Raw genomic sequence first — 18,964 nt, 5'->3', positions numbered from 1 at the left:
ATACCCGTATGGGACACAGACACACCCCCTTACCTCTCACAAACAGCGGGCGGGCGGGCGGGCTGCGGCGCGGATCGCTGCTTTCTCCTCCTGTCAGCAGCGATCTGAGGGCTGCCTACCTCCCTGGATCCGCTCCACAGCGGCAAATAACACAAAATTACTCATATTAAACCACACGAGCTGCACACCCACGGCACGATCTTTACCATCACTGGACATGGCAATGATACATTCAAGGTGGTGGTCAGACCATTAAAGAACCGTGAGGGCATTTGGAGGTGTTTACTATGAACACACCTTCCAGAAATAGTCACAGGATTCCCAAAACAAGCAGAAACGAGACAGACAATGACTTCAGAGAGACAGTACCACAGAAAGGCACACGTGGACCATCAAAACAAAGAAAATATCATTATAGGACCAATGAAGAGCACAATGAGATGCAATCTGACCACAAAGGACCAAATTATAGTGATCAGAAAGAGTGAGACTCACAAATAATCTGAAGAGATGTGAACATCAAAATGAATCATACTGCTCAGACATGAGCAACAGGGAGTGATGGGGTTGAGTGACAGTGACTACACTGTCTCAGAGTTTGCATGTTCTACCTCTGCATGTCTTGGCATTTGTGTATTCTGGTTTCCTCTCATAGAACAAAAACATGCCTTTTTTTGTGGCCTTCACATTGGTCAAAGTCGCCCATCTCTGACAGATACATGAAAGTGAGGAGGTAGGGGGAAACGCAGTAATAAAAGAAATCAGAAAAGGAAGCAAAAAAATATGCAAAATGAGCAAGTGCAAACAAATCTAACACAGACACATTGATTTCAAAAGTAAAATGTCGGCAAATCAAAAAGGAACAAAGAAATGTAATCAGAAATAGACAATGGACACAAAATTATAACAAAGACAACAAAAATATGCCAATTAAAAAAGGCCTAAATCTCCCCCAAGTAAAAGATACAATCATGTAAACACATGGGTATTTGTTGTGAACCACTATAATAAGTGACAAATGACATGAAGCATCACCTTTAATAAAATAAAATTACATTCAATGTGCCTTTCCATGAGAAATCAATTTTCCTGGTCGCACAAACAGAACCAATTTCATGTTGACAGATTTTCCCTAAAGGTGAAGAATTCCTCATTTCCTCAGTACAAATGGTAACAGTTCAACTACATTATGTACAAAAAGAGACCTTGATAATGGAAGTATGTGTACAGTCTGTCAGTCCCACGTGTGCTTGGTTAATATCTGCACATGATGGAGGATCCTAACATTGTTCTAAATATTGCTTAAGCATCTGTATTTTGTGGGATTTCGTTAATAAAAAGTTTCAATTGCATGCAACTGGTATCATGGTTTACAAAAACTGAAAGAGGAGCACTTTGGAGTGTCTGTCAAGAGGAAAAAGAAAGAAAAAATGTTTAATAGGCCAGACGTCCTTGGCATTTATAGTCCCACTCCTGCACATAACCAAAAAGGAAAAAGGAAAAAAAAAAAAAAACCCCGACATCCCTCAATATAAAGTCGCAAAATTATGTTAGAAAGGCAGAATGCCAAATTAGTCTCTTTTACAAACATCTTGGGTGGAGTTTGTTTATATCAAGCTACAGCAAAGTGGAAATAAGTATAAAAAAAAACAAAACATGAATGGATCTTAAAGTTGAGATGAGCGTCTACGAGACTCTCGGACCTCTTCAAAATGAACCGAGGCAAGTTATCAAGTAACAAAACTCAACAGTCAATGTACAGTATCACATCTCTACTGTCATAACTAACAACCATCAGCAAATCAACAGTAGCTCGGGAAAATGCCATGACTTTTTTTTTCTTCTTCTGTGTATTATGTTACATTATTCTGAATTAATTCATTAGTTGCAATGTCTGTTCTTCAAAATAGTCCGTGAGATTGAGGATGCGCCCTACAATCTCCTACACGTACTCATGTTCAAACTACTTTGTGAGAGCGTCCCGGACTGTGGAGGAAGGTCTTCCAGTCTAGAGCCTTCACATTCAAAGGCCGTCGTTCCCTTGATGTCTTTTCCCATAATCTCCTGCCCGGTCGCCCTGCATGTCCCGTTCGTCATCATCTGGGGAAAAAAGAAGGAAAACAAGGTCAATTACACCGTTTTATACATTAATCCTTACTGGAATGAAATCCTTTGTACCGGCTGTCGCATAAACAGCTGCAACAAACACACATAACACAGTTTTCTACTTAAGACTGTTATAGTGCACATGAATAATGTAGAAAATTAATGACTTGCCAATTACACGGAAATCAAAAATTAAATATATTCATTAGTTTTACTGGCAAAAAAGCCAACACTTCAACTTAAAAGTTCTAATTTTGAGCTTAAAAACCTGTGTGAATCCAACAATTGAACATTACTTTAGCTCAGGGTGGTCAAACACATGGACTGAGGACCAAAACTGGCTTGTACAATGATGACCAATCTCACATAGAGTTAAACTAAAAGATAATCACATTTTAAAAATAAGAACGAATGGTAAAATATGTCAATTTATCTTAATACTGAGAGCTAGCGATAAAATTAACACATTGCAAAAGTCTGAATTATCTTTCCATACGTTGTGCATTCATATCCTACAATAAAGAATACATAAAGCGTTTAGCGTTTTATTAAAAAAATGTAAATTGATTGACCGTCTCATTAGTTTCACTCCTGGTGACCACTTATAAGTCAAAAACAAATCAAACAATAAATAAACTAATTATATTGTCATGGTCATTACGATTACTGCATGCTCGCCTATTATTGTGCAGCCTAAGAAGTAATTGCTGTTTCAGGTTTATTTACTTGACTGCAATGATCAACAGTCATAAGAGCTCACTCAGAACTATTATACTATTATACCGTGTAAAAAAACCCCATAAACTTGTGTTTCTGGAAGGCCACAGGCTTTTCCCAACTTGCAGATCTTTCTGCCAAACTGGAATTATCTTAATGATAAAATTCCTTTTGTTTTACCTTGTAAACATTTAGATTTGTGGTTGTGTATAGTGGTCCCGTCAATGAAGAGTTTGACACCCACGCGTTAAGACGTTTCGCACAATTTTTCAGTGGGAGACATTTTTATACATTTATCTTTCGTATCAGCTGTTGATCACTTCCAATAAGAAAAGCAACCTAGATTTTATATACAGAAATGACAGAATTTACATCCACAAACTCACACATATAAAGACGTAATGGACACAATAACCAAAAAAAGGACAAACAACACTGGGCTGTCAGGACAGGATCACATCTTTCTGGATGGATGAAGACAATTAGCTTTCTTCAAATGAAGAATGGCAGCACATGTATACAATGTGAACATCAGAATCTATGCAGGAACAACAACAACAACAAAAGGCAGTCACACACACACACAAAAAAAATCAAAAAGAGACAGCCATGCAATTGAATATTTCAAGGAGAACACAAACACATGGAGGAACACTGATCTATATTTATCTACTGGTCTAGATGTGGGTCAGATGTTTGGTGGGCACAGACAGGTGGTTTAGCTAAAAAGAAGCACAGGCGAGATGGAAAATACAAGATGACAACTGGATTCCTCTCACAGTACCGCAAGTTCAGGGGGTCAGGCTTTACCTATAGCTGAGAGAGTTACTTGCCCTGATCTGCACACACAGTAGTGCTGCTTTGACGGAAGCTTTTGACACGATTGTTGATTCATTCAATTGTTCTGATCACTTCGATGACCAAACTCGGGGTGCTGTGAGCGAGTGGGAACAGAAGCAGAGACGGGTGGAGGGCGGGAGCAAGGGAGGAATGGTGGATACACATCTGGACAGGCAGTCCAGTCCCCCGACCTGGCTCACCTTGAACGTCTTCCTCCCCACCATCACCATCCTCTTCCTCATTGTAGGCCAGCTCGGCCTGCTTGTCGGCCTCATACTCACCCACGTTCCCATCGTCCCCATTGTAGTCCGCCAGCTTAGAGCCGTGTTGCGGATCTACTGGGGACTCGTTCTCATCAAAGAACCGGCCTGCAGGAGGCAGAGAAGGGCCCCATCAGGAAGGGAGGAAAGCGGAGACAGGGAGGGGAAATACCAAGTAACGAACGCCAGAAGGAATAGATGATTTGCATGAGAAGATGGAACTGGATGAGGAAGATGAGGTGGAAACAGGCTGGTTCAACATGAAGAGGAGTAGACAAAAAAAAAATGAAGAAAAAAGACAGATTTAAAAAGAAAAAAAAAACTGAAAGAGGGAGTGGGATTTTTAGCATTTAGTGACTGGTAAAAGTTTGAAAAGCAATGATTTAGTTATAAAATTATCGTTCAATCAAATCTAACCCCAAAACATTGCAGTAAATCCAGGTCTATGTTTTTGCATAGATTTCTTGGATTTACTAAAGTAAGAAATGTTTTTATCTACTCAGACTTTTCATTGTGCTGCATTGCCCGAGCTGTTGCCAAAACGTTTGTAACACAAACGTACAAAGGACAAAAGCAGAAAATGTAGCTTGAGATGAATGAGAGGAGATACTCATGTTATCGCTTGAACAAGTTTGGATTTCTTCCACCATTTAAACACTTTCCAAAAATGCAAATTAGGGGGAAGAAACACCCCAAAATGTATATGCTGCACAAATAATCTATGCCCAAAATACATTTTTAGGTGGGTCTCTCTTTCACGTGAGGGTTTGATTTGAAATGGCGCTGCTGATCGAGACGAGACCGAAACACCGAGTCCTTTAGAGGCTGGTGAGAACCAGACGTGTGTCGCAGTGACAAACTGATGGATGTTGGTTGCTCATATGTCACTTTAAAACAACGACTACGCAAAGAAGCGTATCCAAAAAATGAACAGAGAAACAAAATGAAGTGAAGTTTGAGCGCTGCGGACCACGAGAGGGGAGGAAAGGCAGGAACATATGAAAAGCAAGAGCCGGCGGGAGAAGAGAAGAGGCAGCAGAGCAGAGCAGGAGCCAGGCAGCAGGGAAGCATCATCCGGGATCCAGGTGTGTGTCATTTGTCTCTTCTCCTCCTCTCTACTCCCTGACAGTGCTCCTGCTCATTTACACAGGTTAGGTTAGGTTGAAGTGTGGGGGTAAATCCGGTTAGCTCAGAGATGGCACCACAGCAACTTGGGTTTTTTTTACCATCTCTGCATCAACCTGCTGCAATTGCACACACGCACACACTCACGCACACACACACAGCTCAAAACAGGGTTCCCACTGAAGTTACTGGGGGTTTTTTTAAGCGCTGGAAAAGCCTTGATATTACCGACGCTGGAAAAGAAAATTGCACACATGCTTCTTCTGGCTGCCACGTTTGTCAAAACTTACTTATGAACACAAAAAGTAAGGAAATTCATGTTGGGTAGATTAATTCGTTATTGTCACAACATTCATCATCAGTAAATGTCTGATTTAAATGTTGCCATAATTGTAACCAACGTGCATTTGTGGGATGAGCAGCAGAGCTCAGTGGGTGGGTTGAAACCATGGGGGGGGGGGGGGGGGGCGGAGCTTCTATATGCTTGTTTGGTGAACTGAAGGGTGATGAGACATGGCATTGTGGAAATGTAACAATTGAGTCAATGAAACATTTTTAAATTGGTATGACGCACACACTCAGCTCTGCTACTTATCCCATAAATGCATGTTCCTTCCAAAAGAATGACATAATCAAGCTTTCTAATGGCAGAAGAGTTATTACCGAGAACTGCTGTAATGAAGAAAAAAAATGTACCAAACACAAAATTCACTTACTTTTTGTTCAGAGTTTATCAATTAAACTCCAGAGCTTGCTGAAATCACATGAATGGGGGGGGGTTCAGATTTGAATAATCATTATTAAAACCACGTGGGAACCCAGTCAGAAGAATGGCGGTGATTTTCAGTTACGTTGTTGTACCACCAATCCTTGAAAAATCGGTCATCATTGAGTTAATGGAAACGCAGCCGCCACATCCACGCGAGGTGGCCACTTTTCAAAGAGCGGTGGAGATACTCACTTTGGCGGTGGTGTACCGGCTCGACTGGAGCCTGCTCTTTGCCGTTGAGAGGCTGGATGGGGTTGGGCACCTGGGCGGGATTCTGGGGAAGAGGGATCCTCTTCAAGTGTTCGCTGTCACCGAGGACATTATCAGGAGCTGGCGGGACAACGGACACAACATGAGCACCAGACAGCCAAGAGCAAAAGCTTCTGTGCCTTTCCACCCAGGGGAGTGAAACGCAACGGTTAACTGAACAGCTGATGGCAGCAACGATCGCAGCTGAGAGAGATTACTACTCAACTAGCTGTCTAACTGCTTGCTAAATTGCAATTAGAATTAGCAGGGCGGCTACGGATCAGTTGGTAGACTGGGTTGTCTCTCAATCAATCAGGTTTCATTCCCCATCTGGCCATTTGTCAAGGTGTCCCTGAGCAAGACACTGACAGTCCTAATGGATGGCATGCACTGAGGTGTGAATGGGTGAATGTGACGAACGTTGTAAAGCTGTTTGGGGGCTGTTAAACCATTGGAAAAGCTCTACATAAGGGCTTCCCCATGACGGGAACTTCAGAAAAACAGCTTTCTTTGATAAGTGACAAGTGTTTAAGCCTGTATGGGCTTAAGAAACAAGAGTGCACGATTGTTTCCTTGAGGAAAGTTGTTCGTAATACATTTAAAATGCGGGAAAACTTTGGAGTTGTGCATTTTTTGCGACTATTATAATGAAATATCGGTTTCTTTGTCCGGTCCCATCGAGATCAAATTGATGGCTTGAACTGAATTGAGTTGGACACTAGTTTTAACCAATCTCAAATATAACCTACTGTCTTCAAGCACAGTCTAATAAACCATTAATAAATATTTCCCATCAGAATCACCCTCCTTAATCTGAAGCACATATACAACAAACGACGCAGGCTAAAGGCCAGGAAGATTGCCAGTGAGCCCCGCCCACCACAGCCTGTTCTCTCTGCTGCCTGAAGGCAAACACAGAGAGGCTCGCTAAACATTTCCCTGCATGTTATCATGTTATACCGTGTATAATTATGCTCGTCGCAAAAAAGGTCTCGACTCTTTGTGTGGAAAACAATTGAAAAAAAACTAACTAATAAATCATGTACAAAGACAGCTTTTCCATCAGTCAGGATTCATGTAAAGAAAGATAACTGAAAGTTTAAAACATGTTTCAACAAAGCCTGCCACACCATTGTGATGTCTAACAGTTGAAGAGACACTATAATTAAAGAAGTTTTAAGTATGCAGTGCACGCTGTACCTCGAAGCTGTTTCTGCTGTTCTCCTGCTTCGTCTGCCTGGATACCCACTTTGTTGTCTTCTTCGAACACTATGGGCTTGTCCGCCGGTTTGATCATGCCGGGGACTGCGAGCCCTGCGGCTCGGCCGTCGAGTCGGTCCTGCTGGAGTCTCGGCTGGTCCAGCAGCGGGCTCTGGCCCACTGGCCCATCGGCTGCCCCGAGTCCTGGTCCAGGTCCGGCACCGGCACCCACAACCATATCAGGAGGATCATCATGCTTCTGAGTGATGGCTGGTTTCTTCAAGGCTGGAAAAAAAAAAAAAAAACAAAGGCACTGAAAATCAGAGTTTGTTGAATAACTTCAGGGAATCATAGATTTTCTGACTCTTTGGTGAGTTTATTTTACAGTTGCTGACAAAGCAGCAAACACAGTGGGAGGATGTGAGAGATACTTATCAATCTGAAAGTCAACCTAAAGCAAAACAATCAATAGTGACTAACTGGAAACTTTCTTTGTACAGATGCCAGGTTGAAAGTCAGCAAAAGCGTATAGGACTTGTGTTTGTGCATCGACATGACTGAACAGTAAGAGTCTGCTGTGTTAGTTAGAGGAGTTTGATTACATTATAGGAAAGTTGTCACAACTCTCTGCATGTAAACAACCAATTAAAGACCCCTTTGATGCTGTAAATCACAAAATAAAACAGTGAGAATACAGCACGACCACTAATTTTGTTTTAGCTTGTTATATTGACAGCACTAAAAAAATAAAATAAATGAGCGGCACTGAAAGAAAATATGATTTACTTAAGTAGAAGTACAATTACTTGTATAAAACAATGGCAAAAGTAAGAGTACTGATTCAGTTCCTCTACTTTTATTAAAAAGCAAAACTTCTGAAATGTACTCCAGCACAAAATTTTAAAAAATTAAAAAAATGAAACGATACTACTTTCAGGGGCCAGAGGCATGTGTTCACGAGCAGATTCTAACTTTTTCTAATTGTAAGACTGTTTGTCAGCATGGATAGAGCAGATTAATGATTGGCAATGACCCAGGTGTCATCATTTAGGTTGTATCGTAGTTCCGAGTCAGAAACTTGATTTTAAAAATTAAACTGTCCTTGCTGAACTTGAAATAAACCACAATGAACTCCTTAAAAAAAAAAAAAAAAAAAGTTCATGTTAGAGTCTTGGCATTCACAATTTAAGGACTCTAAAACTTAAAAAAATTGCAATGAAAGAAACGACAGATAAGTGTAATCAAATGCAGGTAATGAAAGTAGTGTGATAAATACAGAGAACTGAGAAATCCAAATAAGTACAGTAATGAAGTATGGATACTCTGTAACTTGTCACCTCGAGTAATAAAGGTTTTATCAGTGAACTTGAGGTTTACTACTTACCAAATTGAACTTCCTCCATTTTCCCCACCTCGCTGTCTTCAATGCCGGGCATGCCAGCGTCACTGCCAGGCTTACCCATTTCTTCTGTAACACAACCGGTGAAAAGCATTTCGGACTTCTGAATAAATAATAAAGAACGTATGCGAACAACTGAACGTCGGGTCTGTGAGCAGGTGGCCACGCCCCTGTACCTTTGAGGTCCGACTGCCTGTCGTGTCCGTGAGTGGCCACAGTGTGGCGCTCTCCAGCCACCTCGCCACCGGGCTGTCCTTCCGCTCGTCCAGCTGCTACTACGCCCTTTTGGCCTTCCAATAAACTCTGAAGGGATCACAAAAGGCGAATGAGAGAAAGGCACACTTGGAAAATACAGGACAGCCCTAAACTAAATGGCTTCAACTGGATGCAAATGGTACAGAAATGAGTAAGAGTTTAATTGATTTTGTTGGTGGTTGTTCTCGATACATCAGTGTTGGAACTCCAAAATGATTACTAAATACTACAAGTGCTGAAAAGAAAAAAAAAAGAAAAAAGAAAAAATACAGCGTGCACCCAAAGACCTGTTGTCACACTCAGTGTCAACTTAGAAAAAAACAGTTGGAAGAATGATCCCCACCCTGTTAGTCCAGATTAATCCACACTCACCTGTCTCAGTTTAGATACTTCTGCCTCCAGGTTCTTTTTTGTTTCTTCATACTCGTCTTTAAGTTGTGCAATTTGGCGCCCGCACTGTAAACTTAAGTGACACATATTCACAGTGAGTTCACAACACTGTTGTGAAAGGCATTGAGATATTCTGTGACGTTCCAGAGGTGCACAATCATCACTGGCACACAAACTTATCATACCTCTCATATTCCAGTTTTCTTTCCAAAGTGGTGCCATTTTTCTTCACTTCTCTAATCTGCTCCTCCTGCTTCAGGAACTCCTGCTTCAGGTCTTTGAGCTGCTCTGTTAGTCGAAACACAGAAAACGCAATAGAAGGAGATGATCATGGCCTCTACTGTAAAAACCATAGCAGCAGGCATTTTGATAAAGGCAGTGTATTTTGACGGTGCCCTCTGCTGGTCATGAAGGATTATGTTTTACCTTTCAGCCTCTGTATTTCTGTCATTTGAGCTGTGACATCACCCTGCAGCTTTATCTGCAATGAGAGGAAAAACACACACCCAGAAATGCATTTAAAGTAGACAAGCGAGATCTATATGTCCTTTAACACAGATGAACTTAAAAGTTAGGTCGCTACACTTAAAAACTAAACTGAGCTGTTCAACAGGTTCTAAAACAAGGACGCAGGTCGATCTGGTTTTTCTTTTTCTGCACTGCATAAAAAGAAATAGGTGGCCTGCAGTCAGACTTGAACCTGCTGCATTTGCTGTGCTCTTCATTGATCTCCAATACAGTTTTATTCAGTTCAGGATCAAAGAGCTAAAGCGGATTCCTGCAGACTAACGGTGAAGGACACAATACAAGAAAAGCCACTCATGCACAGGAAGAACATGCAAACTCCACCCAGAAAGGCCCACGGCAGACTGAAATCAGGAATAGTCTTGTTGATATTCGTATCAACCATGTAAATACTTTCAAAGTTGTAAAAAAAAAAAAACTTTGTCGCTCACAGAAAACACCAATATACAGTACATTTCATTTCATTCAGTGTTTGATCATAGCTGATCTTAGGTAGGCTCCTCCTAATGAGCACGAAAACTCTCGCTTTATACCCTCAGATGAGGCTTCCCCCTTTTTTTTTAATGTTTTCATGAAACATCTAAGAACGAGCAAGCAAGCAGATGGAAGTAGGGAGGACGAAGACTTTACACTTTCAAAATCATTGATAATCACTTACTGGATATTTTATATGGCTGCTACAAAGTCAAAGGCTAATCCCCTGCATTCAAGCAGCGGTTATTGAGAGGATTAAAGTTATCTCATTAATTTTGATATGAGATATGAGTCAACATGTTACAAGCCAGATGAATGTTTGTCTAAAAATACCAATAGATCTGCTAAACAAACACTGTGCGCCCAAAATTGAATAACAGGATTCATACACACAATATTAAGTGCATTTAGCCATGTTTATATAAAACATGGGGGAAAAAAAACTGCCCAGACGGATTCATCTTAAAATGTTAGAACATACTGCAATTGAAAAGTAAATTATTTCATCAGTTCATTCGACATCCATTACATAAACATGGTGCTGTAGGAGGATTGCAGGTTGCAGGTTTTCCCCAGTGTGTGTGAGTTTTCTCCAGGTACTTTCGATTTTGTCCAAACAGAACTACTAGGACCCAGAGTTATAAATGGCAAGATAGAAAATGTATGGAAGTCTATTTGAACCAAAAAGTTTCACTTCAGGAAAAAAATAAAGTTGATCCACAAAAGAGAAAAAAAGAGTCACAAACAGTCTCTATAATAACAATAATGGTGCCTTTCCTTCTTCCTAAACGTCATGTATGGAGTCTGGTTTTTGTAGGAGTTGTGACGTCGGTGAGCCAGAAGCCGGTGCTGTAAGAGCGGCCGGGAAATGCAGCATCACTGTCAACTGCTGTCAAGATTACGGTTTTATCCTGTTCCACCCTCAGAGGCGGGTAATGCTCTCCCTGCGCCGCCTGCTGAAACGGGATCTCCTGCAACGCGGCCAGGACTGTTTACCGACGACATGGAGAGGTACGCTGTCAGCATACTGCAGGGGTTATTCCTGCACCTTGTGTATAAGAAAGCGTGCAGTGTGGCTGATGTTTGAGCAACTGTCAGTTTTGTCTGCACTGCAGCCGGCAGACTGTAACACGTACCGCTGTGGCAGCTAAACAGTACTGGGCTGCTGGCAAAGGAAGAAATGGGAGAAACAACTATTCAACATCCACTTTTAACTCTCAAATGTACAAAAACTGACTGACCTACCCGAAATAAAGCACAAAAAACATGACGCCAGGAAGCATGTCGTACTCTTATTTCCACATTTTAACATCTAAATTCACTTTAACAAGATGAAAATAGAAATCTAAATTCATTACTTCTCACAAATTTGAATTTCTTGAAAGGTGTGCTACTGTGGGGAGAGATAAACTGACAAACCTAAAAAAAACAAGAGACACTACTTTGGAAAAAACAATAAACAAAAACAGAATAAATAATGAATAGAGGTTTTTTTTAATGAGTATTGGAGCAGGTTAAAATATGGTCCGTGTTCGTTTGAAGAAGATGAAACACATGAAAACTAGTTTTGGTATGTTGTTTTTAATGCGATGCGACGTGGCTGCCAAACACAGAAACACGGCATGCAACTGTCAGAGAAGGTCTGCTCACAATGGAAATCATTGGAAAATGTCCCCCTTTAGTAGTGATTAGTATCTCATTCTTTGGTAGTGCCGTCTGGGTTTAATCTTCTTTGTGAGCTGAGCATGTGCACTCAGCCTGTGAGTATTCTGTGTATTTGAATGCTTCACCACACTGGTGTCAAACATGCAACAGGATGAAATTGTAAAGTGTTGATAAAAACCGAAAAGGCATTAACTGCATATTGGCTATACGTTGTTATTGTGGCTATAATTTTGTAAATTGACCTTAACCAATGAATGGAATGTGTAGAAGCATTGTGAGTGATAATATCTCCGTGGCACTTGCAGAGATATGGAACGATAAAACCCGCATTCGGAGGAGCAAACATTCTATCATCGAAGCGGACTTGTGCTGACACAGCAGCTCCAGAGTTTTATGGTCCCCTTTAATATTTGTTACTGCTGTTCCTGAGTTGTCCACAAGGGACTGCATTATTTACTGAAAGACATGAATAACATCGAGCTCGCATACTTATTAACTAAAGGTCCCATACTATGCAAAATTACAATGGTTTTAACTTTAATTTATGCCCCCATAGCTTGTGTATGAGGCCCCAGAAGTGCAGTCCAGTCTCATCTTGCTCACTTGCTTTCTTGACCTTTCAGCGAATTTGTGGCGAATCAGAGATATTTCCCTCGCTCTGATAGTAGATACTCCCTTTGACCCTCCAACAGGTAGACGACCTCTGCCCTCTAAAATTTACAAGCGGGCGCCATTTTTTTTCTCCTCACAAACGCTACCGGAAAGCAGACATGGTCCATTAGCATTTAAAGGTACAGACAAGGAAACAGCCTGTTGTCAGCAGAGCTCACTCGAGGGACTTTTGGACCTGCTGGATTTGGAACGATACACCTTGAATACAATGCTGTTGGATCTCTGACACCCATGTGAAATTGTTGAAACACTGTAAAATAAGGGGCTTTTCATTAGCATCCATCCATGTTTGTGAAAACAGGCCAATGGCTGCAGAAATCCTGCGTTTTAACAGGATTTTTCTGTGTGAAGATAGACACAGACGGGGCAAATTTTAAACTTTTCTTAAATTGAGATTTTGTTGACATTTTGTGGATGCACTCAAAAGTTTTACCGAGCACCAAACGAAAGGAAAACGTTTGTTATGTTGTCCATTTCTCATCCCGGACCCACTGAAATTAGTTGAAACTGGAAGTGGCTTTTGAACCGCGTTCCCAGAGGAACGTTATTTTTCAACATGCAATCATCACTAGCGTCACCCAAGAAGCCCAGAAGACCGTGTTGCGGCTACAGAAAGCTAATCAGCAATTGTTGAGCAAAGCATGACGCTCATGACATTCACCCTAGTCTGACGTCTCATTTGTGAAACACAGATTTGATACCAGAACGAGTTAGCAGAGTCACAATAAAGGACAGTCATCCTCTGCATCTGGTTGAACCTGAATAAACACGGCCTCCAATGCAATGGCACGCCACACAGCATAAACACAAGTTATACAATTGTTCAAAATGGGAACGCCAGGTTAAATGCAAATTGGAGAAAAAGTCGCCGTGTCCCCCCCCCCCCCCCCCCCCCCCCCCCCCCGTGTGTCGTTTAAACGTCTCCCAGGGCAGCGGGACTCGCAGCAAAGTTCAGAGGGTGCTGGCACAGAAAACGCCAGAGAAAAACTGGCCGGGCCCACTGCACAGGACAAGATGTGGGAACTGCCCTGTGGAGCATATTGATGTGCCGCTCGCAGAGAATACATAAATCCTCACAACTGTGGAAAAATGTGCTGATAAAATGAATCAGTGGAAGATCGAATGCAACTAAAGGAAGCTGAGTGCAATTTACTTTCCATTAAGGACACATGTATCGTTGTAATTCAACCTATTAAGTGCTGAGAGACAGTTTGGAGTCATGTTTGGAAATATGGCATTTTAGACTATCAAACAAAAGACTCCCGTGTAAAAAAAAATAACCCACATTGAAAAAGAGTAATATTTAGTAAATCTGTTTTATTATGTGTTCTTTAGGATCATCCAGAAGCCCACACCTCTTTAATGAATGCTCTTATAAATGCACTCCAAACACCATTATCTATAATATACCCCCACATACACGCTCAAGTGTCTGCAGGCAGTGGCTCTGTGAGATAATGTCATCACATACTCTTTTCCAAACCAGCAAAAACAAAGTGCCTGAAAAAAAAAACCAAAAACCCCCCCGAAGTTCTAATTTTTCTTTAGAAAGAAGTGGTGAAGCGGGTGATACCGTGGATGAATGAATTTCTGCTAGAGAAGAGGCTACATGTGTCATCTGCCACTTCATACCAGACTACTCAAGGCAAATCCGTGTCCTGGTCTTTTATAAAGTGGATAGAGATAAAACTGAACCTCAGGTTCAGTGAAGATATTGCAGCACTGTAATGAAAAGACTGTAACGAGACAGAGTAGGAAGCTGTGACTAGGAAATATCAATACTGAGGATCACATTTACGTGATGATTGACCAAACCTGAAAGAATCACCTCATGAAAATGACAAAGACACAAACTTCAATTGTTTAAATAAAACGATCCGCTATTTCTAATTAGTTTGATGTGGATTGGCTATAAAAACAAATCACAGGAGGTCTCACTTGAAGATGATCACATATTGGATCAACACCAGAGCTTTGCGATGAGGAAGGGAGGATCTGAAGTTAGTCAAGAAAAGTCAAGTCATTCAATAGATTCGTTAAGACAAAAGCACCGCCGGGTAATAGTTCAAGAATGTAGTCAAACCAGGTTGCAAAAATAAGGTAAGTATTTGAAACAGAGGGCAATTAGCGGGCTGGGTGTCACATGTACAGTCAGGCTCTGCTGCTTTCTGGGCCAGATGATTATACAGAAAATTAAAAAAATTAAAAACTTCTGGTTTTTGTAGTTGATCATTAAAAAAGCGCAGGGAAAGCCTAACTTGATGAAGTTGGATGACCACCTTTGGCAGATTGGCCTGGTTTAAAAAAGACTCGCTTGAAATGAAATATCCAATTTAACTTTTCTTGACGTTACTCCCTAATGTTTGCCGTAAACCTTGGGAGTCATATCCTTGTTACTGTTTGCTCTGAAGAGAACACACCCAAAGATTAAACACTCCACAAAGTCAGTCGTGCTCCACTATACACCGCTAAAGTTAATGGGACTCTTCCATCTGTTGCTGCCAAAGTGCTGCACCAGGCCTGGCTTACTTGTTAAAAGGTGAGACATGACTTGTAACCTCGGTGCTTTTCTCCAAGTGTTAAGACTTCAGGAAGCGGTAGTGACACTAAACAAACAAACAAATAAATAAATAAATAATACCTTTTCATCCGAGCACTTCTTGATGAGCGCGTCCCGGGTCTGGAGCTTGACTTCCAGGACGTTGTAGTCCTGGTCCTTCAGGTCCATCTGCTTCCTGTGCGTGTCCACCTGCACCATCAGCTCCGAGTTGCGCTTCTCCAGGCGGCTGCGCGCCGCGTCCGTCCGCTTCACCTGCGTCTGCACCTCGGCCAGCTCGTCCAGCAAGCGGCCGTGCTTGTTGGACACCGTCCAGTAGTTGAACGACAGGATGGCGATGATCACCGTCAGGAAGATGAGGATGAAGGACGGGAGGCGGCCTCCACGTCGGTTTGCGCCAAACCCCACCATTTCAATTTAAAGAAAAAAAAAAAAAGAAGAAGAAAAAAACAAAAAAAACAAAATAGTTCCGGCTGAGTATTCAAGCAGAATATTCTCCCGGTGCGAAACTCATCCGTCTACGTGACATGCCGTGTGTATGCGGCAACTGTTCAGAAAATAAAAATCCAACACACACGCACGCACACACGGGAGTCATGAATGGCACAGGAGCTTCACATCTCCACGGGCAGATCTTCACTCGCCTTCCTCCTTCCGCACACTGGGCATCTTCCCTGCGATCCGTCCAATGTGAGGAGGTGAATCCGCCCGCAGGGACGTGGCCTAGCTCAGCTGTTACACGCGCGAGACGTGGACAGCGGCTCCAGCTACGGCGGCTCCGTGGCGCAACCGCTGGCTGCACTCTGCCGCTTTTGTTCTCCGGGAAACAATCCGAAGCAGGACCACACACGCTGGCAGTGTGCGGCTCCTTCCGGGGACGCCACAAAAGCCGAGGTGATCCGTCTATCCAGACCTGACGTTTCGCGTTAGCACCGGATCAACGTCCAGCTAACCGCGGCACGCCGTAGCCCCGCAGCCGCAGATCGGGCGCCATCGTCGGGCCGCTGTCGGGAGGAAAACCCGCCGTCTCGGAGGACGAAGGGGCGTTCAGTCTGCGAGGCGACAGATCAGAAACGTCCCCCCCCCCACCCACCCCTGAAAACGCCGCGGACACAGGCTCGGTGTCACGCTGACCACGATGAGGTGCCAGCAGACATCATCTGTGCGCCGCTGAAGTTTCCCACTTAAGACGCAGTGCCACTTCCGGTCCTTGATCCGGAACTTCAAAATAAAGTGTCAGCGTGGCACCCAGTTTCTGCTAAGTTTTGACCCGGGTGGGGGAGTTTGGAGACTGTGCATATATGAGCGACTCGATTTGAACAGTTACATTAAGTAAGAGCTATAAATACCAACAGATTTGCGTAAAAAAAGTGACAATTTGATAGACTAAATAAAAGCTACACTCAAGGCCCGGAAGCACACTGCTGACTGGAAGACGACTTTATAGTATAAATAACAAGAGCCCTAAATCCAGACACCTTATTTGCAATTGAACCCATATGCCTTTCTCAGTTTTGCTTATTTTTTACAAACACACCACTAAAGCCTCATCCTCATGCTATAAGATAATTAAATGGTCTTGGTGTTTTAATACCTCCATCACATGCTCCATCACTCTTTCATATTAGCTTATAATTTCTTTTAAATGTGCAATTTGTCTACTTTTTTACACTTTATATTGATGCATAAACCAGACTGCACCTGGAATTTTATTATATGTGGCATATAGTGGAAATAAAAGTATTCAGTTCAATATTAAAGTCTTGAAAAGTATTTATTTTTTTATATGTTTTTAAGGGGAATAAATAACCAAAATGTCTTATACATAACTGGCATTCAAATGGGATAACATCCTGAAAATTAATGACAGTTTCAAGATTTTAAGGTAGTAAAGTGATTTATGAGGAAAAAATATTGATATAAGATGATTCAAGTGCAGTTTTTATGTATTTTGCTAATTATAAAAGAGCGTTTGCAACTACATAAAATATACTGATGCAAACAAATTACTTTTGTTGCTTATCTTTGACAGCCAAGACTTTATAATTACCAAAACAACCCCCTCATATTTATTTTGTAAAATATATACATTTTTGAGGGGGATAAATGACATAAACCCTGAAACAAATTTAAATGTAGAACTATAATCAATATTTTCCGAAGATGTGAAGTTATTAAAAGGATTTATAACATTATGCTGAAAAATATTGTTATATTATTCATTTGCTGCCTCCACCTAAATATATTGGCTGGCTTTTCAAATGAAGAGAATATTGAGTACCACAATATAAAGATGGATAACATTCATACTGTACTTTTACCTTGTACTTACTTTGTCAAAACAACATCTACACAGCAAACTGTTACTTTGTAATGTCTATTTGAAGCCCAAGGACAGACAACAACTGGAAGTTTATCATGTCATGTAGTTTTTCCTTGGTGTGAAGCACTCGGCACAAGATGTTTGACAAATACGTCACTGTCATTGTAAACTAGTCTGGTTTGGTTTCAATGATTGTCCAAACCAAATGTTACTGATGTCCTGTATTGATAAAATCATAACATAATTGATGATCCTTAAGAGGTAATAAATCCCTGTAATATAGAAGATGAATGATAGAATGGATTTAACAGTGATGACAAACTTTTTTGCCATGTTGTTTTTCTCTCCCACCTCGTAGTACAGTGACATTTAGAAACACAGACCACCATATACAAATGCATATTTTATTATAACACTGATAAGAATTGTAACACAATGAGGTAAGTTAAATAATCCACATCTGTGATGTTCTTGAACCACAAAATATTCACCACCCTATCAGCAACAATTCCACAAAGTCTGCAAACAAATGGCGAGTAATGCCCAGTCAGTTCACAGTTTTAATACAAACATATTTTTCTCTGTTTTATATGAGGACAAGAGGAATACTGATGACACAATCTCCCTTGTCTTTCGGTCACAGATCCAAACTTACCAACTGTGTGTCTGTTTCTTTTTGTTGTTTTTAAGAGATGAAACTCGGTAGAAAAGATCCCCTGAGGGAGAAACATTCTTTTGTTTTTCTGATGAGAAAGAAGCCACTACAGACACTGGCAGGCTCAGTCTGAGTTTGCTACCATTTCTGCTGATGACTTGGCACGGTCTCACAGGGCACTAGGAGATACAGTACGACAGCATTTCAGTTGCTCTGTCCTGCAGTCACACTGTGCAAAGAACGAATGATCTCACCAAAGCCTGAAGAGTCATTAAGTACTCTGCGGACGTCAGCTGCTCAGGACAGCATGTCTGCAACATCGTCACCCTGAAATGCTCTCAGAGTTTCAACACTAGTCACTACGGGGAGAAGGGTCAGAGAATAGTTTCCCTGCAATCAAGGCTTTGTTCAGTGGTGGGGGAATCCAATGGGTTGGGGGTTGCGCTGGTTGTTTGCGGCAGGTGTTTTGGACGGCGCAGGGAAGGGGAGGGAGATGAGCTCAAAGCGCCGCAGCTCTGAAGGTGAAGATCCTCGTGGCAGCGCTTCCTGGGACTGCCGATGATGCGCTGGGTCATCACCTGGCGGCACAAAGTCACAAGGAATCAGACAAACATGCCGCCAAGGATTCATTCTCTGCATATCAGTTATGTGAAACAGTTTGAGTCAATACAAGTCTTCACACATCGCAGCAGCAAAAGAAACAATCATTTTTAATTAAATTTGCCCGTAGAGATTTCGCCGAGCTGAAATACCGATCACAATTAAATTAAACACATCACATTG

The 18,964-nt window shown here is 41.7% G+C and overlaps 2 protein-coding genes across 4 annotated transcripts in view; both read right to left on the bottom strand.

Moving 5' to 3' along the window:
• Positions 1-1,019: 1,019 nt before the first annotated feature.
• On the bottom strand, positions 1,020-16,261 carry golm2 (golgi membrane protein 2). 3 transcript variants are annotated; one of them, XR_013936739.1, is made up of 11 exons: positions 15,288-16,261; positions 9,737-9,791; positions 9,496-9,598; positions 9,293-9,383; positions 8,842-8,968; positions 8,651-8,734; positions 7,267-7,551; positions 6,010-6,147; positions 3,864-4,031; positions 3,634-3,757; positions 2,055-2,100 (listed from the first exon to the last, which is right to left on the bottom strand). XR_013936739.1 is itself a non-coding variant. In XM_080501006.1 (10 exons), the coding sequence occupies exons 1-10, from the start codon at positions 15,612-15,614 to the stop codon at positions 2,024-2,026; spliced, it is 1,455 nt and encodes a 484-aa protein (XP_080357132.1). In that variant the 5' UTR covers positions 15,615-16,261; the 3' UTR covers positions 1,020-2,023. The 3 variants fall into 3 exon arrangements, 2 of the variants coding, with proteins under 2 accessions (XP_080357132.1, XP_080357133.1); XM_080501006.1 differs by lacking the exon at positions 3,634-3,757 and having other exon boundaries at positions 1,020-2,100; XM_080501007.1 differs by lacking the exons at positions 3,634-3,757; positions 3,864-4,031 and having other exon boundaries at positions 1,020-2,100.
• A 2,294-nt stretch (positions 16,262-18,555) lies between these two features.
• The window catches only part of fam189a1 (family with sequence similarity 189 member A1), a gene marked incomplete at both ends in the record, with an annotated part of 108,734 nt that continues 108,325 nt past the window's right edge, over positions 18,556-18,964 (bottom strand). The window contains one exon of the mRNA XM_080507765.1: positions 18,556-18,759. Coding sequence (XP_080363891.1) covers positions 18,556-18,759 — 204 coding nt within the window. The remainder of the gene's footprint in view (positions 18,760-18,964) is intronic.

Source organism: Blennius ocellaris (assembly GCF_963422515.1).
Source record: "Blennius ocellaris genome assembly, chromosome: 1".
NCBI lineage: Eukaryota > Metazoa > Chordata > Actinopteri > Blenniiformes > Blenniidae > Blennius > Blennius ocellaris.
The sequence above is the reverse complement of the archived record's forward strand: the minus strand, read 5'-3'. Positions and strand labels throughout refer to the sequence as shown.